A 27,882-nucleotide genomic window follows, 5' to 3' on the forward strand; every position below is an offset into this window, starting at 1 on the left:
TCATAGTGTTTGATGGTCAGCTGGCACTGGCAGGCTGTGCAGTCGCGGCCTTTGTTTCATTGTTTGTAATACATACAGACACTAGATGTTGCGTAACCTTCGTTTGATTTCGCCTCAAGAGTCACTACGGGCTTTTATTTCATAAGAATCAGCAAGTTAAGTTACGCGAAAAAGTCACGATCTACCTATTTTCCATTGAAAACGTTACAGCGTAGAACAGCAGTTCTTTGTGCAACTTGGCCTGAAGGTAGCTGTGTGGTAATGAGAAGCGGTGTTTGTTTCATAGAGCACTAGTGTAGACTTTTATCTGATGCGATGTGCATTATTCAATTTGTGGTTTGGCATTGCAGCAGGCTGAGCAGGTTAGATAAATGGTGCTCAAATTACTAAACAGGAATACAAAATATGTGAGACTTTGCCTGTAGAATTTCTCTTTTGGGCATTTTCAAAATCCTTAAACAAAATGTAACAACTGTATTGTATCAATTTTTGCATTTGTTTGGTAACAATTTATAGCATTCACGTAATATGGTGGTTGGTTTTTCCGACGAGCCTTCTTGAGCGCCTCAGGGCAAAACTTTACGCCGTGACTTTTCTGTGTTTCAGTTTTATGTTTTGTTTTGATTTTTGTTGCTGTTGATTATCGCCCAAATCCAAACCAAATGTCCTAAGTTGCGATATGGTGATTATGAGTCGCACACAAAACTTGAGAAATGATGATGTGCTTTCATATGGACGTGGCATTGCTCTGGAACCATTTGTACATCAGGTATGACAGAGTTTCATTTATTTTATTGATTTTATAAGTGAAAATAAAGTTAAACTGTTTCAAAATGAAGAAGTTTTGGAACCTATTGATACAATATTGTTATTATATCAGGTTTCTGGCCGTGCAACAATGATGTGTTTGAATGCAACCACAGTATGCAAACCTTTGAACTACCGTGAACATTTTTTCTACAAGTCACTTCCTCAGGATATCAAAGAATTTGCACCAAGATACAAAGGCAAGCATTTTCCAACTTTTACTAAAAATGATGTCATATTTTTTTTTAAATGAATTTTTTTTTGAAAATGTATGAAGTTATAGATGTATCATGTCAAACATTTTGGGAAATTTGCCACTCTTTAAACGTATCAGAGCAATATGTTACTTTTAAAAGAAAATTATTTTTTCAATATTCAAGTACTTGTGTGTGTTTAGGGTAGCTGTATGTTTTATTGTGTGTTTATTGTAGTTGATTTCCTTTTAGTGTAACTGAAAGTAAATTTACAAACGGCACAAACAAAAAACATATATTTACTGTGAGCAGCATTAGATATTGTTATGTAACTGGCTGGGCTGTTTGGGCTATGAAACCAATAATATTGATTTTTACACATGGAAAGGCAAGAGAAGCCTTCTTAAGTGGTTAACCACAACTGCACATGGCAAAAAGCCAATACTGTATATTTTGTCATAAAATCAACTCTCTGATATCAAAACTGTGCTTTCAGGTGTGGTAAATGTTAACATTGAAGAAACGCCAGATGGATATGTGACTCTCACAGCTTATCCATATGAACCAGACAGCTTGATCGAGAAATCAGATTATGATGCAGATACTTCCACAGATAGCAGCGAGGAAGAACAGGTACATCACTGTTGTTGTTATTTGTCATTAGATTTTTTTTTTTTTCTCGGTGTTGCCACAGACTCTGATTTTGTATTCATGTTGGAAAAACAGTATGTAGATTCTCTATTCATACCACAGACTTCATATAACCTTCAAGTCTAACCTTAGTTAGTATTTGTAAATCAGCCCATAAAAATTGGTGATCAATGCCATTCCCTTGTTATTTTTCATTTTATTTTCCACCAAGTAGGCATACTTGTGTGTTAACTACAAAGAAAGTGTTTTTGCAACGTTTGGCCTTGTACATTAACATGGATGAAAAATACTCATGACACAATGACCAATGTTACAGTTTTTTGTTGTTTTTGGCATGTATGGCCCTAAGTTATGAAACTTTATCTCTGTGTCTATGGCAAACAAATGAAATACGTGCGAAAACAAACCACTTGCTACAGTGGTTCCCTGTGGTAAAACCATTGGTTCAATATTTGCTTCTCACAAGCGCCACATCACCTAATTAGTGTGCAGAACTTGACACAACCTCCTTTATTGAGCTTGTTTTTTACCATCATCAGGATGATGTTTCCAACAGTGATAGTGTTGAGGGAGAACCAGTCCACAGTTTTAATAGGTAAATATTAATTCCATTTTGGATTTCTCACTGTACATGCATGTTAAATTGTTTGTTATGTTTTTACAAAAAACATTTCCAATTTAATTATTATCATAAATTCATTTGTATTTGTTTCTTTCAATTTATGTCTCTTTTACTGTTGAGTAAAACTTGTGATATATATATGTAACTTGCAGTAACAATATAATAATAATATTATAGTACTATAAAGCAACAAGGGTTAATGTCCTACAGTTTTGTAACATTCATATTTAATTACTGAAGCAGGTTCTTAACCTTAAAAAAATATGTCAATAATTTAAATAGCCCAGCAATAAACATTTGTCATATTGTTTTTGTGCTTAGAATTAAAATACGTCGGACTGGCAGCATGTACGTAGAGGACCAGCATCACTCAAAAAGCACAGAAAGCACCGCAGTCAATCCCTGGATATTTAAAGTTTATCGGGAAGGCCTCCAGAGACAGCTACAAAGCAAACCACGAGTGATGAAACGTCAGTACATTGTTTACACTTTCAATGTGTTGCCTAATTTACCCAGCTTCCTGAAGCATTAAAATCTTGCTGTTCATTCTGTAGACTAACAGTTTGATGATATGTCTTTTAGAGTTTATCCTTCTGGAAAATGTTACGTCACAATTCCGCAAGCCATGTGTCCTGGATTTAAAAATGGGTACACGGATACATGGGGACCACGATGACGAGGATAAGAAAATTCACCATGAAATGAAAAGTGCAAAAACTACAACTCAGCAACTGGGTGTGAGGCTCTCGGGCATGCAGGTAAAACTTGCTTTGAAAACCTATTGAATATTCCATACATAGGTAGATACCAAACATTTTGCCCTAATCTACTAAAACAGATAAGCCTGGTCCCATTGGAGTTAAAATAGGTGGTGCCATTGCGTTGTTTTGACCTTGGTTTTGACCACAGACTCATCAACACTTTGTGGGCTCTTTGCAAAGTGCAATAAATCAGCTTGCTTTGGCATGTGTGATAGTAGTCGTGCACATAACGCAGGCTTTAAATATCCCTTGTGCATGTTAAAACATCACCTTGGTGTCACGTTTTAGAATGACAGGTTTACATGTGCCTGTAGTGTATAGGTGTTAGCACTAATACAGATCACTATCTTAATAGATGTTGTGTGTAAGGTATTGTCAGTGGCTATCACCAGATGGTGTCATTCATCAACTTTACAACCCATTCAACGGTGGTAAATTGTGTTTGTGCTTTGGTGCATCTCAGTGTGATCAAATTACATCACAGTCCTAAACTGAACTTTCTCCAGGATCTTTGTACCCTAAAGCACAATTGGCCATTGTTCTCACTCCTTTTATATCACCTTTTATATTCATTCTGTTATTTCCGTCCATTCCATGAAACTGTGCCATATCATGTTGAGTATATGTGTGATATATACATCAAATTGATCTACGATGACTAGCTGTTTTGAATTACTTGCTTCGAATGTTCGAAACAAAGTCACCCTTTAAACATGGTAGCATAGCGACGGCTTAGTCCAAATGCCATTTCCTAATTACATGGAACAGTGCAATCAAACCTGGGATCTGGTACGCTCATTATCTTTGTTGGGACTTAATATTTACCTGCTTAGAAATGAATCACCCTGTGGCATTTGTGTCAAATGTGTTTCTGACACATTTTCACATACAAGTTTAAGGTCTCTATACAACATATAGGCTGCGTGTTTATTTAATTAAACTGTTATCGGCCAAAGGAGAATTCTGCTCTATACTAAAGAACATTTAGCCTCTCATGTAGCACTTTTGCAACAATGCATCTAAGAACATAACATTTTTTGTGATGACTCAATATTTACAAGCAAAAAACACCACCATGACCTCTGGGTATCTGTTTTTATAAACGAAGGAAGCAGCCACTATGCATGTTATAATCACAAAATGTTGACAACAATTGCCGCATGCCCGGAGCAGCGCAAAACTCTATCTGCGCCATTAGGGTAAACCACCACTCCTATCTTATCACCGTATTTATCAGGCTACACTTGTAAGACAACCACCAACACTTACCACATTATCCAATATCGCAGGTCTACGAATCGAAGAATGACAGTTTTTACTGCTTGGACAAATACTATGGGCGCAAATTGGATCGCCTTGGCCTTCGTTCCACTCTTCGTCGCTTTTTTCAGGACAAATACCGCACGCGACACGAGCTTTTGCGTCCCGTTCTTCAGCGGTTAAAATCTATACGTGACAGTTTGCAACGACTGGGAACATACAGGTATTGTAATAGAGCGCCACTGTTTTCTACCGTGTTGTTTTTTTTACGTAGTTTAACGTTTGTGAAGAAGTGTAGAACCACATTACACGCTATTTCGGTTGTTATTCTGAACTATTTTTTATTGGACGGTCACAAAGGTCGATAATATTAAAACATTATTACTATGCATAAGCAATATTAACCCAATAATATGACTCAGTATGTTTTCAACGTTGGTAATTTTCAGGTTTGCGTAGGAGGATCAATAAATCATATTTACCTTTTTAGGCCAAACAATATCGCCCAATAACTGCTCTGCAATTCATTAGCAAACGTTTCGATCGTAACCACAATCATTGTCAATGCGAAATGCGCAAAGTAAATGATCAACTAATTACATACTGTACACAACCGAATTTTCCTATTATGATCCTGCCAACTTACTAAGGCGAAAATCTTTTTCGAACAGGTTCTATTCCAGTTCGTTATTGGTCATGTACGACGGGGCCACAAACCATGAAACCGATATAAACCATCGAGAAATGGACCTACAGCAGACCCCCGAGGTTGACCAGGCACCTGCAGGAGAACAAGAGGACTGTGTACGCGTTGATATTCGTATGATCGACTTTGCCAAGTCAACTCATAGGGAGATGGACAGTTCCTTTGTACACGACGGTCCTGACCATGGCTACATATTCGGCCTCACCAATCTGATACAGTTACTAAAGGAGATTTTAAATGGTGAAGATGACTAATCAAACTATAAGCGAACCCAATCTAAACGAACTGCACTTATTTATTGCCGCGTACTCTGCTTTAGACACGTGTCCATTTTCAGTTCCATAAACGCGCAGCTGACCACCGTGCAGTTCCCGACAGAAGGTAAAACATAAGAATAGCTGTTTCTTTGTTTACATTACCGCATTCGCGCCACCCCCTTGCTTGGCGCTTTCCTTTCTCATCCTTTTTTGTTCCGATTTTGTGCAATGGCCATTTGTTTGTGTGAAACCCGGCTCGCGCCTGCAAAAAAAAGAACACCAAGCACGTTGTCCGCTCTTAACGAAACCCGTGCATTCCAATTTTCCGCCGCCTCTTTACCTGTTTCTTTTATGTTTCTTGTACTCAAATCTGAGTTACTCAACGTCCGACTTCGGATACTTTCTTTCCGGGAGCTTATATCAAACACAGCCGCGGGGTTTGCTTTTAGTTGTGCGGATTATTTAGTCGAAGTACGTTTAATTTAGGTTGTTGTTGTTGTTTTTTTGTTGTTGTAGCTGCAGTCGTTATGTCATCTCTCAATGTAGGCGAGCTGCTAAACAAATCCCCCGCTGTTTTACCTTGCCCGCAAACCGTGACACGATGTTAAGAATTACACTTGTTTACTTGCAAGTGGAGCTTAGGCAGCTAACAGCAGCTTGGAGGAATAGTAACCTCTGCTTGGCGGTTGCTGTCTCAGGGCAATAAACCAAATCCCAGACTCACGCGCATGCTTTCACGTATTTCGATCCACTGCTTTCGGCCAACAGAAACAAACTGTTGGTCGCTCAACAGCCGCCCTGCGTTGTCCGGGTTTCACCGTTTCGTGTGGTCGTCGCGTGTGTAGTTCCGTCTTGTTTTCTTCTCGCGTTACCGCGTTGCGGCAAAATACACTTACGCCCAGGCGGCGGCGCCACGCTTGATTTTATACATTGTACAATTTCTTGGCAACTTCGGTCCAGCGACCAACCCATACACCTAGAAGAAAACCTGACTTCAATTCCGGCTATAGGAAAACCGAACGTGAATTATGTAATCAGGATATAAAAAGACAACCGTGCATGGAAATACAGCTCATTTAGATTTATCGTAATCCTGCTTGGTATTCATAAAATCTCATGACATGTATATTTCTGAAAGAAGTATCTAGAAGATTTGGGTCGGTTATGAGTATTTCGGAAAATTTAAGTTTATAGTATGTTATCTTGTGAAGGTATACCTCAAAACAAATAAAAAACATTTTACTACACAAATTTGAGCCTGTACGTTTAACCATTCCAGGTTTTATTGCTTTCTTGGTCCGATTAAGTGTTAACGCGAACTTGAATCCTTACAAACAAAGAAGATACTATAAATAATCCTGAGTCATCTGTTAAAAACGTTGTAGTATTTTCCGCTAAAGTCTTAGCCACAGAGACAACAAGCGATTCGAATAAAATCAAGTTTCACTTACAAACAAAGAATTTTGTTCACTTGGTACAATAATATATTTCAAATGTTCGGCTTGCTGTTGTTTTACAGAAGCATTAGCCATGATTTAGTAGAGCACAACGGCGCCTATTGTTTCTGTTTTCACCCGACGTTTGGTGAAGCACTGTTACGCGCGGAATTTTGCGAAATTCAAATTCCTTGTTTCACAACCAATACCAATTACTCATTATAAATACAAGTCTAATCTAGGACACCTGAATGACTTTATGTTCTAAGTTCGAATTTTAAAGATGTCAAACGGGCAACAAGTTTTTTTTGCATTGAAATTCATTCAGAAGCTTGCACTACGTTGAAACGCCCAAAGACATTTTACGTCGTGCTAAAAATGCCATCTCACACTTGCATTGATTGATTACCAACAGCTTCCCGGACGTACACGGCCGTGTGGTAAGTTTACGTTGTGTGATAGCAGCAAAAACTTGGTTCCTGTCAATGCAACGCCTGTACAGACACGGTCATTTTCGCCGTTCTATCACTCTGTTTGAATATGATCACGCGTTTCCTTTTATCGAAGCGACACTTTTCACTTTTTTCTGTGTTTTCGATATGTTTTTTTTGTGTTACGCCCCTCTCCGAGTTTCTGCGCACCTATATCTGTTGGAAACCAGCACTTCATCTCGTTTTTACCCTTTCCACTTGATTTAGAGTTGAACAAATTCTTTCAAGGCTTAAAGATGAGCTTTGTCTTTTGTTTTGCTTTTCTTCCTTTTTGACAGAAAAACCCCGCAAATCTAACACCATTAGAGAAATTAATATTTCTATTTGTTTTGAGTAAAACGTCTGAGTATTATGGGAACAATCTTTATGTCGTTGATAGGTTTATAACGAAAAGGGTTCCGTTTATCCACGAGGTTGAGGAATACATTCCGGTAGTTCGTTTAGACTCCATACGCCTTGTTCGCATACGTTATATGTTTCACCAAATGTCCCATAAGCGGGGTCCGCGCAATTGTAAATTACACCATTGTCGTCCAGTAGGGTAGTAGTATGGGTGATGTTGTGGAGTGGTGTCCCACAGGTCTGTAAAACTAAAGGTGTTTCTTCCCATTTAGTACATTTCTTTTTGGTAATGATAAACATAGACAGGCACGAAAAAATCAATTAAAAAAAGCTACATGCCGTTATTCACGCTGTTTTGACCTATCAGCTCTCATAAGCGCATGTGGTAACTGAAGACGCTCCACTCCGCCAACTATTGGCTCATTTTTGCACACAAATACACACGACTAATAAAGGTGCTTCAATGACTTAACACAAGCGAAACAGTGAACTAAAGAAAAGTTTTGATGCTGTGGAATCCATGGTTTTTGTAATATTTTATACAAAAATCTTTAACGTTTATGGTGCGACACCCCCAAAATTAACATGTTAAATGGTTTGTCAAACGTGGTTGCTTAAAAAAAGTTTTATGCTTGTACAATCGGCGTACCTTCATTCGGCAAGCTGTCACAAAAAAGACCCCTTCCCCAAACTCCCGAACGTAGACAGAAAATTGTATCATAATCCAATGTTTCGTTGGGATTATTACATCTTATAACTGCTGCAGAATCCAACGTGGTGGCCCCTACCATTATGGTTTGGCCAACATTAGCTGTAGGTTGTCCACAGTCTGGCAAACATAAATATTGTTAATTTTTTTTTGTTCGTTTTCTGAAAAATAGTTAATTTTATTTTCGTGTTAAATAACACAAGATCTGGTCGTCAAAAAAAGCTATTGCTATTTAACCACTGTGTTTGGTGAATTTGGCACGGATAAAACGTGGAATCCAGGTAAAAGGCAACACGATAGTTTAAATACAACACTAATTTGAAACAGCATTGAAACAGTATAATATTCCTGGCAGCCACAATGGCAAATTATTAGCTTAATTCGACCGATAAGGTCTCATCAGTGCAGCTGGTGTGACTATCATACGACTTTGCTGACCAAACGTCTGCACTTATGAGACATTATAGGTCGCCATCTGTATGCAGCTTACACAATTCAAAGTAGTGGCCCCACTTTGCTTATTAGCTTAATGTTTGCTTAGAACTTTGGGGCACCAATTTTATTCAGTGTGGCTGATGTACAAATGTTTGGATGCTCCGAGCCTAAAACACGTTACTTAATAACTGGTGATACCAACCTACAAGACATCTTCCCGGTAATGGACTGGTCCATGCGTTGTTCAAGCAAGTATTGTTAACTGGCGTTTGAAGAACGTAGCCTTGATCACAAGTATAAGTAACAACAGTTCCATGAGGGTGACTCGTACCCGCTGGCTCGTGCCCTCCATTTTCTGGCACGGTCGGCAAACCAACACAATCTGCAAGAGCATTTTTATTTGATCAACACTGAGTGTTTTTATTATATTTTATTGACAATGCTCATGAAAAGTAAACCAAAATTGGCAATATTTCACTAAACCGATGTTGTAATTAGCTTTTACCTCTGTCGCATACAGGAGCAGGGTGGACCCAAACGTTGTTTCCAGCACACACGTTTTCCTGCCATCCGATCAACGTTCCAGGACACGAATACGTCACATTGTCACCTTGTACGAAAGGACCGCTTCCATTCACTTGGACAAATTCGCTGGTAGGTGGCGCGTTTGTGCAATCTGAATGCAGTTTATTTCAAGCGTCCGACCCATATACAAAGAAGAAAACCTGATCGGGATTCGTGCCCAGAACACCCTGGGTTCAAATCCTGGTGTAGTTTTTTTTTGAGCACTAATTATCCTGGCCACGAATCTTGAACAGGTTTTGTTCTTTATCGATGCTGCTTATATAGAGAACGTTAAATCGCTGTTTTATTAGATAAATGGCTTTAATTTCACACTGCCAATCATGTTATTTTGCAAATACAGTTTAAAGTTAACGAAAAAAAGGTTTACGTACTGGTGCAGTGGTTGCATGTTTTTCGGCAATCCAATTCTGCTCGTGGTTTGTGGCTCTGCAAGTTGCACCTATTGTGATTCACGTACAGATCACACGAAGCTCGAGACACTACGTCACGACAAACTGCCAAAAATCAAAAATGTTAAATAATCTGAAATGTTTTTCCTTTTTTGTCAATAACATGAAGTTGCAGGAGACGGTTTCGTGTCAAGTGAAAATGCCTTAAAATCAGTAACTCTTCAACAAGAAGCACAGTTTCTTGGTGTTACCGGTACTCTACAATCACCTTGTACACAGTATGGTGCACCGTGGCTCCACGTAGAGCTGTTACATACGATCGTTGCTTCGCCTACAAGTTCACGGTGCAGATCACACTGGTATGTTGCCTGCTCGCCATTGCGTTACATCCGGAACTCAGGGGTTGTTCCGTCGCCTCTTACCGGGGGTGGGGGATAACATCTTTGTGCTTGAAGTTATAACAAAAGCAGTGGAGAATTGACAAATGGAAAATCCAGGTTAGTTTTGTGGTATGGTGATGTCAACTTTATCATTAATTTTACAGCAGTGTCGTACAGACACATGTATTTGCAATCAGCTAAATATATGGCCAACAGGTTTGTTTTGAAACAGCCAGTGATCAGCTTTGAGACACAAATATCGGCCCCGCAGTACAACCAACGATTAAATTTCACCTTTTCCCTTAGTCAGTGCCATACGGGAAACTTCTGACTGTTTCAGAGTTAAAAATACAACAAAGTCCAGAAACCTACAGGTATCACATGTCGGCAGTGTGGCCAGAGTCCAGTTAAGCATTCCAGCCATATCTTGCTGGCAAGTACTGGTAGCTTGTCCTATGGTCTCAGCCAGAGGGTCGTTGCATCTGTAGGTAATCGTGGAGCCTTCGATAAGAGGGGGGCTTGAATCGACGGTGAGAAGGTTTGAAGTCGGGGGAACCGGACAAGCTAAAGAGAATACAGCAACAGGTTTGATTGCAATTGCTTTCGGGAAAACCTTTTTTGAAAGAAGATTTTTGAAACTGGTGTATATGTTATAATTCTAAAATTTAGTAGCCGCCATGCTATAGCATATATACATATAAAGAGGTTTGAGATATGTCTTACATTTGACGCATGATGGTGCCATGTTGGGTGACCAAGTGTGGTTGGATTGACAAACAGTTTCCTGTGGCCCAACCACGCTGTATCCACTGTCACACACGTATCTCACTTTTATTCCAACGGTTGCGTCCACATTTAGAATTTCCATTCCGTTCGCTGCAACTGGTGGAGGGTTGGGGCAAAGAGTCTCTGCAGAAATACTTTGTGGTAATTTGCATGCAGTAAAAAGAGGAAATATCACTTTCTTATTCCTTGAGCTGTCATCAGTGCGGCGTTACCGGTTAAAACAAATAGTACACTACTGTCTGCAGCTCGATAATTATTACAGGTCTTTTGTTGTGTTTAACTTGCATTTTGATGATGTTGCGCGAGAAAGCGAACCCCAGTTTTAATATTTCTATTATCTTTTGAATTCGTAGGTTTTTGGTTAATTTTCCGTCTGTTTTGAAAGTAAGACTTCACGCAAAATGTAAATGGTGACTCACGATCGCAATATATCGGGTTGCAAGTTCCAAAACACGCATCGTAATAGACAGGATGGGAACAAAATCCACTATCACGGATACCATCACATATTTGTTGATGAGCGACATTGACGGCGCACTCTGAAGGAAAAGAATGTAAAAAAATATAACATTGTCGAAAGTGAGGTTTTGGTATGAAACCATAGACTGAATGAGAAAGTAAATTCTACAACTGTTACGTTATATATTGACACAAACAAAGTGTATCTGAGCCAAATACAAAACAGGTAAGGTTTCGTGTTAAATTTGTTTTTACTAGATGCACATTCCACCGATCTGCAAGCTAATGGACAAATGGCTTGTTGGACTGGATCGTTGCAAAGTTGGTTCACGTAGGCTTCCAGACAAGTTGCCGTAGTTGCTGCCGGTTCGTTGCATGCTAAAAACGTTTTTTTGGTAACTTGATATCCGAGGCTGCCAATTTACGTATTTCATCTGATTGATTTACAATATTAAAAGTTTGCGTTGAAAATAGTTGAAAGAACAACATTGTTTATATAATTTGTTGCTAATGCTGCTAGGACTATTTATCGCCGTGTTATGCGCTGTACTTCATTTGTCCTGATGAAGGTCAGTTGAATAACGACCGAAACGTCGTCCGAACTAGTTTTTCTGTTCTGCCAGAAGAGCCTTACATTACCAAACATTGTTTAATTATTACATAACGTTTATAATAATACTTTAGGTGGCGGTAAAATTTTCGCTAAATTTAAAAAAAAGGGTTTTATGAAACCTTGGCAAGATGTAATTCCAAGCGCAGCGAAAACGCAAAAAGTTAAAACTTCCTTCATATTCATCACGAATCAAGGGAGTCACAAAATAACCTCCCTGGAAATTGTCTGTGATACTGATCCTGTGCAACTATAAACAAAATATTGTCAACGAATGTTACACGCTTAGGGAAGAAGCTTTCACATTCATAAATTACGCAGGTTGTGTAACAAAATACTTTTGGTAAGGACAGCGAGGCCATTCCATTTGGTATAACTGGATTATTTGTTTCAGATAAATACCAGCAAAAAAAGTATTTTATATGATATGCAAGCAGTGCTACCATTTGTAATTTAGTAAAAGAAAATCAACAATCCATTAAATTGTCAAGGCATCCCAAATGGCAACCACCAAAATCAGCAACCAAACGCAGGCCTGGGAAAAAACAACTCACATTGCCCCAAGCAACCCCTGTATAGAATCATATGCCGTTTCTGCCACTAGGTTTCTCTTTGACACTGATATATGCATGTACATTTCACCTGTGCTTGTAGGCATCATCAATGTGTTGGTAAGTCTTTGTTGGCCTTAAAGCTATCAGGAGATTTCCACAATACAAACTTTCATTTACATTGCCCCAGAATTAAAAGAAATTTCTAGGACTGATTTCGTCTGGTATCCAATCAGTTGCCCAAGCAAGCATTGATGTTTGCCTCTAAATACAATTGTGGTATCTTTTTAGGTCTTACATGTACTTTATATTTTACGAGTGTTTAGACCAGTGGTTCTCAATCCTTGTACCAACTTTTGTCTTCAAAAAACTCAGGCCCAATCATAACCACTACATGTCGTAAAAGCGTTTGTTTTTGCAAAGTCATTTCAATGCTTTCTATGCTATATGAATTATAAATTGCGCATCAAAATCTCGCCCCACGTCGAGAGCCACTGGTCCTTTAGTCTAGATTGCTTCTCGAGCGTACAGCACCACAATACAACCTACCTCACCCAAGCCAAATGCGTCTGGACTGTAGTATAGGTTGCTTATCCAGGCAGTAGGGCTGAATGGTTGCTTGCCGTAAAATGACAAACAGTTTCCGTCGCTATTGTGTTCCTTCCCCGTAGCGGCATCAGTATAACACGTTATGCTTATCGTGTGCTCCGTACAGGTGATGACTAATCCAAAATACATTGTTCTATTGTTCGGCAGAATTAACACCAACAAACTGCTTGCTATAATGATTTTCAAAAAGTCTGTCGGTGATGCATAATTTCCAGTTTGCAACGTGAAGTTTCTGAACACAGTACGACTTTCCTGCGTATACTGTATCGTCACCTTGACCACAAAATGTTAATACACACTACACAACCTTGTTTAAAAAAAACGTCGCTAGATGTTCTGAAATTTAATGTGTGCCGATCACAAACTATTGACTGTATACAAGATAAGTAGGATATCTAGTTTATTTTCGAAAACAAAATAGACGCTGTAGATCCCTTGTTTAACTTTTGAAGGTATAGTTTATTTGTAGGAACACAGTTTCAACAACACGTGTTACAGACCCACAACACCAAAAGTTTATTTACATAAATTCCGTTTAAACCCGATTTAATATGACCCACAAATCTATCCGGAATAGGCGAAGGTCCGGATTCGAACACTTGTCCGACATTGCCTAGATAGTAATTTTTATCGGTCAAAATCTCCCCAATTTAACCCAGACACGTTAGCAAATCCATTAAAGCACCCCAACACGTGTTTTTACATGTGACGCCAAATCTCCCTTTTCAGACTCCTGTTGCAATTCGATCAGCAATTAACAATGAAACAGTGTATCACCAAAAACTTACCAAACTAGTAAAACGGCCGTGACAACCTGATTTCTTGCGCACTTCGCTGTCCGTTTTGAAACAATAGATTGATTTAACGACCTTGATGCATATCTGTATATACAATAGGAATATTTAAAGTATGGGACAGCAATTTGCAACTTGTATCTCCAAAATTCCGTCTGAGTTTCAGACAAAAGTTTCACACAGCCAAATGATACTATAACTATATGCTATGTGATTCCGGATCTCATGCTTCTACATTAAGCTATGCGTTACATGAGAAACGTATCCATTGGTATTTGTTCTGATTGACGTCTTGTTATGACGAAAGTAAATGGATTTTCACGTTTGTATTCCAATACAAAGGATGGGCCTTATGACGTATGAACACTTTTTTTTTCGTGTTTTTATGTCACGTTTGTGTGAGTTGCCAGACAAGCTAACTTCTTTTTATGTAACTGTAATACGCCTTTTCATTTAAAGTATCCTGTCGCACTCATTTTGTTAAACCAAATTTATTTACAATACCTCAGATTCGGTTAATTCGCTACACACATGTCAGAGCGTTCAAACTAATACAAATTTACATTAACAAAAGGTTAACAACTGGATTACTAAACAGAGTTACATTTTATCACTTGGCGCAAACCAACACAATTTCATAATCAAAATTGAAACTTCTGAAACTTCATTTGAAGTTTTACATGAAGGGGTGCTGTTATTATGAAATCTAGAATCAGAACGCCGAGTCAGCCAAGCAATCAAGATAGAGGGAAAGGGCGATCAAGTCTTCATACAAGTTTAAGGAAAAAATGCGTTGACAGGAAAAACTGACACGTAAAAGCATACGATAGTAAAACTACAGCGATCCAATCCGGTCGCAAATATTTTTTACAAACAATCGGAGCCATTCAGGTGAGAAAGGTACCATTATACCCTATATTAAGTTTGCGGTATTAAACTCAAAACTATGCAGCCAGCTTCAGTCCAGATCCAAAGCTTTTCTGTGTTGGCACACCCCCAATGTGAACGCAATTTTAAAACTTTTGAGTATTGCATGTAGGCGCAGTTTAATATGATTTTATTAGGTATTCGTTCATGTTTTGAACGTAATAAACTTTGTTTTTTAATTGATGTTGTAACACTTACGCACAGCTTAGAATGTTGTGACCAAAAACACCACATATTCAAGCAATTTTCAACTACTTTTTTTAATCAAACACACCGCATACAATCATACCTGGATAGCAATTATAGCAGTTAAATTATGACACGTTTTTAAGTAATAAATCTACATTCTGAGTAATGTTTGATAATAAGATTTTTTGAGAAGAGACAACATCGTTGCAAAAGCTAAAAATTATTCGTTTACATCTGCTTCTGCTTGTTCGGATTGTTCATACAGTGGAAGAGGAATCTGAACTTCATATCTCAGTTGAGTTCTTGTCCATGGTACTGGTTCGTTTAGCTCATCCATCTTGGCTCTAACGTCTGTGAGAATCTAAACAAAAACATCACAATACATACAATCATATTTCGCACGTAAGGCAATTAGTTCTTGCCTGTGAAAGATAATGTTGAACGCCTGGAGTTTCCCTTGACACAGAGAGCAACGTCTCAAAAAAAGCCGATCCTCCATTCTGTCCTTTGCCTAAAAACAAACAAAAAACGTTTGTAAACTATACTATGCGAAACCCGGTAATGGCCCCCTGTCTGATTCTGTTTTATTACCACAAGCATTATGCAAAACCCAACACCGCAACCTTTGGAATAAATGAGGTATACTTTGATATAATACCTGCAGAAGAATAATTAATCATTATATCAGCGGCAACGTGCAATTTTGTTCCCAAACTGTCTGCAGCCTCTCCCTTTTTCAGGTTTGATTCCGAATATTTCTGAAAATTTAAAGCAAAAAAAATATTCCATTTTCTTGTAGTTGTCCTGTTTTGTATAATAAAACACGACTTACTTGTACCAAAAACAGTTTTGAGCGTTCTTCCAGACGTCCGTGAAACAAACTGACAAGTTCACCCAATTTAAAGCTTTCACCTTTATGTGTTAGCTTAAACTTGTCCAATTTTACAGGTTCAGATACAACAGCGCATACGACGCAAAGATTTGACTCGAAATCGTCGGCAAAAGCCCCTACACAACATTTAATCTTAACCCTTTTGTACGCAAAACAATTCAAATTGTTTCTACTACTACTACCCAAAAAGTCTACAAGTAGGTTATTCAGTATATTATACATACCTATGCACCCATACTTTTGTTTTGTAACCGAGAACGTGTGTAAAAATAGTTTGGACAAGCAAATCCATTGCATGACAATATCAATTTGATATGAAACAAAGTCCAATGCCCACAATCACTTACATTTTTGTATTTTTTTTATGAAGGAGTTATTTTCATTGTTATCCATTGTATGTTTTGATGTGCAAATGGCAGAATTAAAGTTGCCACTCCAAATTTTAATTTCGTGTTTCTTGAATCCCCAGCAATCAGCAATACTTTTGAGATTGCCAATGTCATTTTGATGCTTGCTCTGTTACATTGTCAATATAAAAAGGTTCAAATTACGAATTAACGCTCCAAAATAACTGACTAATTACGTCATAAGCAAAACAAAAAGTTTTACCATATCAGCGATGATCAGGAAAAGGCTTCGTTTGTGAGTAGGTGGGTATGTGTCAATACTGTAAAAAATCAAAATAGCAGTAAGTCAATAAAATACTCATTCAAAGTAGGCTACTAAACAATAACAACGGTAATAAAGTTACCTTTCTATTTCAGTTTTTTTGGCAAGCTTTAGTCGAAGCTTCTTAGTTAGCCATGTTGTACATGAAGGAGTGTGATGCTCTTTTAGTTCCGGTAGCTTTTGGTTTATATATGCCACCACCTTTGTATTGAAAATTGCAACCTTTTGGAAAACGTTTTTGGTATGTTACTTACCTGCATAATTTCGGATCCATTCTTGGCTTTTAAGCCTTCGTCAAAACATCGAATAAAGTAAGAACCATCCTGTGTCAGAAAAGCCAAATCACCTTAAACGATAAGATACATTTCCAAATGTAGACACCATTTTTAAACAATTCAACCAGCAGCAGATTGTATACAATTACTCACAAATTGTGATAAATTTATGTTAAATACCAGGAAAGTGTAATTTTAACAGAAATATTACGTCTGTGCACCTAGGGCTAAGTGTGTCGCAGCAATTATAGTACATTTTTCTTTACGTGATCGTGTTTGTCTTTTTAAATCCTGCCACAATTAGATATAAAAAAATACATTGTTTACCAAACGCGCCATTTACTTTGCGTGGAATTTTCGACATCAAAAATGTCCTATAGCTATTTGCCTTTTTTGTCAAATATTTTATAATCTATGGCACCATAGATTGTGGCGAAACACAACAGAAGGTTTTTCTGCCCAGGATCATCGACAAGATCCAACGTTGTCCCTTCGCCTCTGCAAGACTAACACAAAAAAGAACACTGATATATAATATCAATCATACCATATATGTTTAATTTTATTACCTGTACAAAAAACAATTTGGGCAGGCCGTCTAAATGAGGATATTTATCAACTAAACCGGTAAGTTCGGCCAAGTCGTACAGTTCATTTTCAACATCACATAACAAATGATTTTCAGTTCCGTGGCTCATTATAACAGATATAAAGCATTGATGAGACATCTTCGCCTTTTGTAACTCTAAAACGACAAACACGAAGAGGATATGTCTGAAAGATATTCACATTAAAACATAGTTCGATTTCAAAACTTATGTTTTGCGGTTGGGATACAGCCTTTATCCAAAGCAGTTTGTATATATTAAAAGAAACAAGCCACCACACAATAAACATAAACACAGTTTTGTTTAAGTACGTGTATCAAAAGTTCTTATGATGTCTTCGCTCGTTCTATTTTGTATCAGGTAAGACGTAAACCCAAGATCCTTAGAAATCCTTTGCAATTTTTTTACATCAACCACAGTACCTCTTCGGTTTCTCTGCAAAAATATTATATCAAGTAAATATCCGTTGCTTGCTTTCAAAGAAGTCGGTTGACACAAAAACGTAGAATGTATGAGCACATGGTCATACCGTTTGATTAATGATCACAAACATTCCGTTGCTTTGATCTTCATCCCCAGTAAATCTGCGTATTTTTGCAAGACAATTCTTACATTAACATGTTTTTCCGTTACTTTATTTTTCAATTTATAGGTGCATAATCTAATTTTAAAACAGAACTTCGTCAAATATACTTACATGTGTAACCAAGTTTCTATTTTACCAGTAAATTAACCCAATAATGACAGAAAAATACCTGGGGTATTCCTCGTTTAACGTCCTGTTCAAGCAACAAGGTAAACTTTTGGGACCCTCATTGGGTTTAAAAAATGCAAACAGGCTTTTTGTAGCAGCTTTTCGATAAAACCTATAACAAAACAAAATTTTCAGGCTGGATCGCAACAGTAGGCTAATTTTGACCTAAATGGGGCATATTTACTTAATAACATAGAGAATTTGTACAGGTAATATCATAATGTATGTTTTCTAGTTATGTCTAAGTTTGATTTTTTTTTCGTTGTTGGATGTTACAAAACACTTTTTAAGGATGAAACGACAACCCACCTGCATTTCTCGATCTCTGATTTCGTCTTGTCGGGAAAATTTTCTTGATCTCTTACAAGATTGGCCTTTACTGCTATTTCCGTGTAGACGTACAACAGTTTCTCATGTTGGACAATGCAATCCATTGTCTCATCGAGGTGTTCTTTGGTAAGAGGATGTACAGTACAACAGCAACTGTTTTCCGTACAAACCGAGCAAGAGCGAAAACTGAAAAAGTATTAACCACTTAACGTCGGTAAATGCAGACGTATTAATACACACACTTACTTCTTGCTGTACTCTTCCTTCAACTTTGACATCACGCAACATGGTAAACCTTCGATTTTATCAGTGTATGTGCCGAAAAACCATGCCTGGGTGCGTTTCAGCGCTTTTTCGTAGAAAAATCTATTAAAAAATTGTTGCTCGACGCAGTTGTCACTAACGTCATTTCAAGAAAAATTGATATACAGAAATTAGAACATTACTTGTATTTATCCTCCTCCGTATCACTAATTTCCGGCAAACTGCTTCCTTCTGCTTTAAGATTAGCTCTTATAGCATCCAGTTTATACACATGCGGTAGCTCTGGATGCTCAGTTAGGCACACATACTTGCGATCCTTAATATGTTGCTCAGTCAGAGGGTGTGCCAGCAAGCAGCAACATTGACCAACCGTGTTTTTATTGTTGCAATATTTGCAATCGCTGATGCAAAAGTTTTTTTATAACAAAGACAAGAATTTAAACAAAAAAATTACTTACTAAAAACCGCTGGTTTTTGTCTGATTTTGGCCATCAATTTGATCCATTATTGACAGCCTTTGTGCCGTTTTTGTAAACAATCGAAGCAATTCAGGTGAAAAAACGGTAACAAGATACCAAATTAATACTTGCTCTAAAGTAAACAACTGCAGCTGCAAAGCGCATAAATATCTGAAATAACATTGCACAAAACGTCACGTCGCATTATTGGCTTTAAATGATTTAATCGTCTTTTGATATGGCTGACGCATATCCTGTGTACAGGTGCGGCTAAGTTTCAATCTTACCATTCATCTTGCCTCAAACAAACACACACGCGCGCCTTGTGTTTTTGTTGTGAGACAAGACCCAAAAGCAAGTTTGCCGGAGAATTGGTGGCTTCAACTTTTACGTACAATTCACTGCGTAATGTCTGTGGTATACATGCCTTGGTAGGGTTATGGTTTTCTGATTTGTTTCAGAAACAATATATTAATGCCCATTTTAATTTTCTCAATTGTGTGCGGGGAAAACAAAAGTGTACAAATGTCACTTGTTGCAGACGACTGTAGGATCCCAAATTTACCTGATAAACTATAGTCATGCAAATCAAAAAGCAATAGTTGTGTTTTTGTCAAAATTACATTGGTTTAAAAACGTTAACTTGTTTTAATGTTTGCAAAACACTTTGGACCCTTTTTATATATTTACCAAAGTAGAAAAATATCATTTTTGACACTAGTCGACCTGTCTGCGGCTCTAAAGAATTGTTCAAAGCTGACATCTGACAAACTCTTCACGAGAAAGCCCTCGCAATATTAACTTAATGTACCTGCCCATGGCATGGCTTTACCACTGTGCAATACAGAACGTGGTTGCAATGCGACTCGGAACTGTGGTTGAAACACGAAATGCTCAGGATGCTGGTTTGTTATTGCAATTGTGTGCGGGGAAAAACACACGGTGTGCGGAAACGCATTATGCTCCCAGCGCTACCACCCACTGTATAAACGCCCACCTTACGTTGTATTTTTCCTGACAAAATTTGCAACCCACAGATCAATCTTCTGTATTGTTTGTGGTTTACAGTACATAGGTTGCGTTTTTTTCAGTATCAGTAGCACACTGCCTGTGGGATGCCATTCACTGCTTAGATTTATCATATCTTATCAGTGCACTTGGCAACGACCATGCTGGCATTCTCAACATGGCTGAGTTTATTCAACCGACGTTTCGTCTGCTTTACGGCGAAAGTACAGCAGAGTTCAACGCAGAAAATCAAACATATACCAAACAACAACCAAAACCCCAGAAAGGAACAAGGGCACGCTAACTCCGCTTGTGACGTCACGTGATGGGTGAAAACGCGAGAGATGCAATAGTTACAACAAGTTGTACACGAAGGGGAAAATACATACACTGATCTTTGTCCTTGAAACATACTCTGCTCTTATGGATGTGAAGCGCTATATGGGAGATGTGTTTGGTGTGGTCCAGCTCCTTCTCCAGAAACCGGGCTGTGTAAATGTCAACTCTGTGTCTAAGTGCGACAGAATGTTAAGCCAACTCAACATCTTTCAGGCAGCTTTCGGTCTTTTAATCGGATCCATCCGGTTTTGCCGATGTACATATGTTATCGCTGTCGTCACCATCGAAATGATGATTAGGTTGGAGTTTAAGTAGTTTATTTGATTTGCTCAACACATTAAACTACACCTCCAGCAGGAGTTTAGAAGCAAAGTACACTACAGGAAAGTAGAATAACTTTACCTTTGCAATAAACTTGAGCTTGTAAAGCAAGATGAATGCAAGCTTTCAAAGTCATTACAACTTTGCTTTACATTATTGCACAGAATTGTCCCCTACAAGCGTCAACCATCAAATATTTGCTTAATACCGAAATTACAGTTTCACCATTGTTTGCTTTTAACGACGCTTTCAAGGCCATGTATAACAAATTCAATTTCTACATTACCTAGCCTTTGCGACTTGTCATTTAAGAATGTAGTAGCATTTTAAACCAGAAATTAATTTAAGCGCTAAGTCAGCTATTTTACGTTTGCTTGATGGGGTTGAAAAATGATAACTTAACATTTTATTAGTTTCCATATTAGACTTGAAATCGTTGTTGACTAGATACGGGAATTTCTGGTTTGCAGTTGTACCAACAACGAGATTAAACCCTCAATTAGTTCTCCAATATGAGACGAGGTGATCGTTGTACGTTAAACTTTAATGGCGCGTTTGTGTCGAGTGCCTCGTAAACATTGTGAGGTTCAGAGCAAGGACAAATTGTGGTGTTCTGTTGATGGGCAAACTTACCTCGAACTCAAACAAAGCTAGTTTCACAACAGGGTAGTTAAATTGTTATTTCGAGTTCAGCGCTGTTTGCCCATTAACTATACAATGTTTACAACGAATCACCTGCACTACTAACAGCGATGTTCGAAGTAGTGAGTCCTAAATTATGTCAGGTGCACATGAGCGTGGCTCTTTTTCAGTTATTGTTGAACATTGTAAAAAATCAAAATTACATTGCATTCATATTTTATTGGCGAGTATAATTGACCATATTTGCTGCATGGCTTTATAAAACTGTAATTCTATGTTGGGGTTTGGAAGATTCAGGATTTCCACGAAAAATTTTGCATCTTGGCATATTTTGGCCAAAAGTCAAAATCATTCGAAAAACTTTTACCTAACCGAATACATAATTTGATGTTGAACGAACGAAACTGTTGTGTTGAACCGATACTCATTTAAATGCAAGTTTTCCAACATAAGTAGGCGCAAATATTTAAGTTTAACGAAAAATTACCGCAGAGCAAATAACAAGCTTCATATCAGCGATGTACCAAGTACGCTTTACCAGTCGGAGAGGAAACCAATGAAAGGACTTCACCACATTTACAGCCTTGACTAAAGCTCTGCTAAGAGGTTTTCTTGAATTATTCAACATGGATGAAGGTAGCAAAGTTTACTTGAAGGAAACCCACGGTTTAAGGTACCCTAAACATATGTCGTGTATTTTCGTAAGTGTAATGTTTTGCTTTGAACAGCAATGGTTGCGAGTATTGCCAAAACCAGAACACTGTTGATCAATGTTGTTGCATGGGACATCCTCTAAGTAAGCAATTCATGGAGGATCACCAATATGAATGCATAACTGATCATGAGGAACTACCATATGTATATAAGCTGGAAGCAGTAAAAGCCAATCTCAAAGTGGAGCAAAAAAAATTGGCAGACGTTGATTGCGAAGAAGAAAAGTATTGAATAAAATATGTTCTCATAATTATTTCAAAGCAAATCATAATTTAATTGCAAATCACATTGATCTTGGGGCTGCAGTCCTCTCAATAACAACTATTTAAATGGGACTTTTTTCGAAGCGTAAGACCTTTGTTTGTAGATTTTTTAGAACGAAAGCACTAAATCGTACCAAGGATTGGTTTCTTGCTACGTGTAGAGTGGAGAGCGAAGTTTTGCCATGTTGCGTAATATTCAAGTTGCGGGAAGAGTACGGCAAGAAGTAAGTACAGTCGTGTGGTATATGAGGGCTGCGTTCGACGGTGAGTGGTTTATATTTATTTTGTAGGCCCTGTACAAAGTGCACAGCTGACAAGTGTTGTTGTGATGAACACCCTCTTACCAAACACCTCTTAGATGAAACAATGGATTGTATCACACAGCACTCTGAACTCCATTGCGTTTACAAAAAGGCAGCGGTAGAAGCTGTCCTTTTGATGGAAGGAAAGAAAGTTCCCAAAAGCAACCAACCCGAAACTGAGAAACGCAAGTAAAAACTATTTGTTATATATTCTTAGCGGCAAAGTGTTGGTTAGAAATTCCTGTGCTTTTTCTGTTCGTTGTCTATGACTTATTACAGGTTTTATCGCAAGGCTGGCAAAAGGAACATGATTACTTATCTCGAATCCCAAAAATCTTCAAAGAAATCCCACGACCATAGTTTGCCGTGTTGTTTGGGCAGTATTTTGAAGGAAGAATACCACGGGTATTTTGTGCTATTAACTTTAACAATTGGTGAATTGTAAGGTATGTAAACGTTCGCTCACCCGCATCTTGGTCAATCTTTGGGTCTGTCATGCAACCAAATATATTTGAGCGTATCAAATAAATTGCGAATTGTGCGCTAAGCAAAACAAATAATAAAACAAACCATGTGCGCGTAAGCGAGTAAAACTAAGTTCAAAAAGCTGATAAGAAAGTAAAGATGAGAAAATAAACAACATAACGAATAATGTATCGTTTAAAATAACAGATTTTCATCTGACGACGAAGGTGAAAGTAATGGAATTTTTGTGATTATCAACCAGACGGTGAGCAACAGAGCTCGTTTTTGTTTTAATGCCAACAAACTTTCGCCATTGTCAATAAAGCGCAAGGGTGTGACCTGCAGTTTCTCAAAGATGTACGTATTTTAGAGAAATCGAAAAGGAACTATGGCAGATGTGACAAAATTAAAAAGGATTTCAAAAGAACTTGGTTTGACGCCAAACATGATTCAAAATCAAGCAAGCAAGGAAATCAAAGAAAATTTCGAAAAACGTAATTTGTTTCGTTATTGTTTGTTGCAAAGCAACCATTGATTAAGTAAAAGTTAAAAACACTTTAAAAGGAGGGTCATTTCATCTCGAGAAAACGAAATCACAAAATGACCGGTCACTACAACATATATTAAGAATTTTTATCCAGCCATCCTGAAATAATTACAGAGTTACAAAAGGCAAAGACGTCTCATCAATGCTTTATATGTGTTATATTGAGCCACGGGGACGCAAACCATGTCTTGTACGATGTTGATGAAAAAACTTACAACTTGGATGAACTTACCAGTTTGGTCAACAAACAAATGCATCTAGATGGTCTGCCTAAATTGTTTTTTGTGCAGGTAATAAAAACACAGCATATACTATCCAAAATAATGCTATTCTTATTCTTATATTAGGCGTGCAGAGGTGGCGGTGATAGCAGTCAAGCAATTGTTGAAGATCCTGGCCAGAAGGATATTCTTCTATGTTTTGCAACAGTAGAAGGTACCTATGTAATGTAACTAACACAAATTTTGGTGCGGATTTATTATGTGTAATGTAATCTTTAAACGAGTATACAGCACAACACAAAGCATTCTGTTCTTCGTGTTTATGCAAACACAGACCCAACTAATATAAGCTTAACAGAAGTATGCGCACCATCAACCCTAGCACGTCGAACGAAAGACAACAAACAACATTTAAACACTTTGTAAAGATTTTGACTTGGTGTATAGTTTAACCTCAACAAAGTACATTTTACTGATGTAGGCGAGGTAGCTTATCGGAACACCGAGCATGGATCCCACTTCATTTATTGTTTCGACGAAAGTATAAAAGTCAACAACGGATTTGAAATAGTTCAAGTGAGGACGTAAACCTGATAAATCTTATCCCCAAACAAATTCTTGACCTATCCGACGTTTTATATATTAACCCTTTATCAAAGGTGGTTGCCTACATCAACAAAAGACTTCCGGAGCTACTACAAGAATGCACAGCTTCATGTACAACTTGGTTGACCAAGGAGGTCCGACTTATGCTCGAAAACAAAACAAAAATAGAAAGGTTTAAGCATTTATACAATGAGATTATGTGCAGTGCTCTTACGGAAAAATTTCATTTAGCCCTGAACCCCTCAGACAAAAGTTTTACCGATCCGATCATCAGCAAAGCCTTTTCCTAATCATCGCCGATGCGGTATAAATTGTTGTTATTGCTGTATTAAATAAATTTGTGCTCTACATGAAGCTTTAAATCTTCATTTGACCACTTTGCAAATTTAGAAGAAACATCAAAACGACATTGAAAACATCAAAAATGTTGCTTCTTGCTGGGGATTCACGAAAAGTGAAATTATAACTTTGAACAGTTACTCGGGCGACGACAGTCCTGTTCAAAAATACCCCAAAAATGAAAACGCAGTTAATTCCGTGATCGCCAGAGTTAAAAAATGTAAGTATTGGCATAAGCTTATCGATTTGCGGCACGGTTACATCCGACTAAGTTTAACGTTTTTCTTCAAACTTTTTGTGGTGTTGTTTTGAGGAATTCGACAATAAATTGCACCATACAGTATTTTGGCGATGTGAGTAACGAAAAATATTTGCGGACTATTTGTTCTGCAGGGACTACTGACGAAAATTTTGAGAAAAACCGCTGTTTTGTATGCGCTATTGTATCTGAGGATGTGAAAACACACAAGTTTGGCTATTTGCAGCATGAAAATGAATCTTATGACTTGGGCAAAGTTGTCGGGTTAATTCATGGCTGTTTGCTGGAACGTCCAAAACTGTTCTTTGTACAGGTAAAATAATATAGTGAGAAGCAGTGAAGTGAACAACAAAAATGTTAAGTATGTTCTACTGGTTTTATGCACAGAAATATCAAAAGAAAGGAGAAGCAACCGACAGCGGTGCAGTGGGCACTGCACTTCACCCAGAAGCTGACATTATGATTACCTACTCTTCTGCAGGTATGATTATCTACTTAAGTGTGTCTGAATGCTGATATTATTAGGCAATTCTATATTGTCGAAGGAAAGAATGTGAAATGGTCAAATGTGCAAAATGCTGTCGAGACCATGAAAATTTAGTTCACATGCAAAATTACTAGAACGCCTTTTTCGTAACCTTAGAAAGCATACATACTAGAATATTTCCTACTGTTACGAAAAAGGCGTTCGCCGAATTAATATTGGAATATACAGGTAAAGGGAATAATGGAGAATCGACTTTTTTCAAAACGTTGCACTCTGTGACGAAAGATGATCCAGACGCAAATCTTTCGCAGGCAAGAAATTTTGATACTATTTGTTTAAACAACCAACTCGCCTTAAATATGATTGCCACTATCTGTGTTCATCACAAATGTTCTGATGGTAGCCTATGTGTTTAGGTTCTTACGAGAGTTCGAGCTAAAATGGCTGAGTTGAAAGAACCAATTCCGTGGACACGGACCCAACTGAGATATAAAATTCGGTTCCCTATCCCAACGTATTCGAACGTCTTTCAGCCTCAAGACGATGAAAATTAAATGATCTCGACATGTATTGTGTGAATACAAAGTAGTGATGGCGATTAATTGATTAAATTCTGTTTGAATTTTCCTATACTGATTTTGCACGTGCAAGCGCCGTTTAAAATCTTTATTTCAAATTGTTACATGCAATTCAGACTGTGAAAATATTTTTTGTAGAAAGTGTAATGATTTTTCACTGTGTTGTAATTTTAATATCAAGAGGCAAAGTTGCAAAGGAATATGTGTTGTAAAAATTTTTTCAGACTGTTAATTATTAAGACCTGACGCTGTAAATTGTCTACAATAATTTTATCTACTTTTCGTGTGTTCTTACAGTTCAACTTATGCGATAAAATTTGTGTGTACCAGACTCTTCTGGCTGCTTGCAAGCAATAATCAATAAAACATTGAAACAATCAGCAATATTCCATCCACATACAAGTATACATACTAAACAACGTGTACTAAGCAAAAAAACATCTATATAGCAAGCTTAGGGGCAGAAATATATTGTTGAGTTAGATTAGTTGAATGAAACGAATTTAAAGACGAAACAGCGTCGTAAAACAACCCAACACTGCATGGGGTGCTATGTGTTTGTGATCTTTGATTTTAAAAACATTGTCCAAATCATCCTAAATTTCACCAAATCCCAACCGCAGTTGACAGCCGTTGCATGCGCTTTAGTATTACGTATTCGCCGAACACTGACATATGTACTTTATGTGACAATTGAGCTTGTTAATAATTAACAAATATATGGTGAGTGTGGTGTGTATAAATCAACAGCATATCCTAGGATCACAAGGTAATGGAATGCTCTATTTTTCTAGTTTTAACGTTGAAATTTAAACTTTCTTTTACCTTTTTTTGTGACTGAGATATACGCGATAAGAGTAGATTTCAGAATCGCGACTTTGTACGACGTCAAGGCTTGTTGCTGGCGAACCTCAAAGAAGTCTTTAGGCCGCATATCAGTATTAAATCCCAAAAATCTAGTTTTGAAGGCTATCACCATTAATACCCATACTGAGTGATTTGCTTTTTTGCCAACAACAATTCCTGTGGTCAGTGACCCATGAAGATCTACTGGTACTATTCATAGAGAAAAAAAATTGATTGCAGCTGCATCCGCCAAAACACAGCAAGGATCTGAGGAGCCTCCAGGAGGATCTTTTGTCCTATAGGATAGCAAAAACAGTCCCAGGGGGCAACCAAAGCAACTTTCCTGTGACAATTTTTTTTGCCATTGCGTAGAAAAGGGTTAGGGCCAACATTAAATTGCAAATTGGATGAGGTTTTTGTGATTCATTTTTTCGCAAAACCATCTTACATTTTTTTGCAGCCAATTTAGCTAAAATAATGACTAATCGGGGGCCTAAAAGACCCCTAGGTGGTGCTTTAAGCAACTATCTTGCAACTAATTTTCACCTTACTGCATAGCCAAGAGGCGGGCCTAACATAAAATCACAAATTAAGGTATACTTCTGTGATTCAATTTTGAGCTACATCCCCTTGAACATTTTGGTGGTTTTTCAACTAAACTTTTCACAGCACCCTGCACCAAACGTCTGACTGACTGAGAAGAGCAAAAAATGCACTAAAACTGCACTAAACACGCTGAAAATCG

At 37.7% G+C, this 27,882-nt stretch overlaps 2 protein-coding genes across 4 annotated transcripts; one reads left to right on the forward strand and one right to left on the reverse strand.

Moving 5' to 3' along the window:
- The first annotated feature begins 300 nt into the window (after positions 1-300).
- LOC145908197 (uncharacterized) lies at positions 301-26,637 on the forward strand. 3 transcript variants are annotated; one of them, XM_082995415.1, is made up of 17 exons: positions 22,053-22,183; positions 22,239-22,448; positions 22,592-22,711; positions 22,778-22,978; positions 23,069-23,194; positions 23,462-23,519; positions 23,625-23,748; positions 23,916-24,091; positions 24,149-24,236; positions 24,504-24,598; positions 24,682-24,800; positions 24,860-24,932; positions 25,019-25,187; positions 25,361-25,539; positions 25,614-25,707; positions 25,942-26,024; positions 26,130-26,637. In XM_082995415.1, exons 1-17 carry the CDS (start codon positions 22,137-22,139, stop codon positions 26,265-26,267), a joined length of 2,100 nt encoding a protein of 699 aa, XP_082851541.1. In that variant the 5' UTR covers positions 22,053-22,136; the 3' UTR covers positions 26,268-26,637. The 3 variants fall into 3 exon arrangements, with proteins under 3 accessions (XP_082851543.1, XP_082851541.1, XP_082851542.1); XM_082995416.1 differs by having other exon boundaries at positions 22,057-22,183; positions 22,308-22,448; XM_082995417.1 differs by lacking the exons at positions 22,053-22,183; positions 22,239-22,448; positions 22,592-22,711; ... (3 more) ...; positions 23,625-23,748; positions 23,916-24,091 and adding exons at positions 301-362; positions 607-769; positions 881-1,007; ... (2 more) ...; positions 2,596-2,744; positions 2,857-3,032.
- LOC145908635 (uncharacterized) lies at positions 14,381-19,344 on the reverse strand. The gene is made up of 17 exons (XM_082995952.1): positions 19,201-19,344; positions 18,925-19,143; positions 18,725-18,844; positions 18,458-18,664; positions 18,150-18,260; positions 17,924-17,978; positions 17,706-17,829; positions 17,356-17,531; positions 17,208-17,292; positions 16,766-16,857; positions 16,594-16,712; positions 16,452-16,509; positions 16,190-16,358; positions 15,783-15,958; positions 15,609-15,708; positions 15,373-15,461; positions 14,381-15,311 (listed from the first exon to the last, which is right to left on the reverse strand). The coding sequence occupies exons 1-17, from the start codon at positions 19,245-19,247 to the stop codon at positions 15,171-15,173; spliced, it is 2,088 nt and encodes a 695-aa protein (XP_082852078.1). The 5' UTR covers positions 19,248-19,344; the 3' UTR covers positions 14,381-15,170.
- Positions 26,638-27,882: the final 1,245 nt, after the last annotated feature.

Source organism: Ascidia mentula, chromosome 7, assembly GCF_947561715.1.
Source record: "Ascidia mentula chromosome 7, kaAscMent1.1, whole genome shotgun sequence".
Classification (NCBI taxonomy): domain Eukaryota; kingdom Metazoa; phylum Chordata; class Ascidiacea; order Phlebobranchia; family Ascidiidae; genus Ascidia; species Ascidia mentula.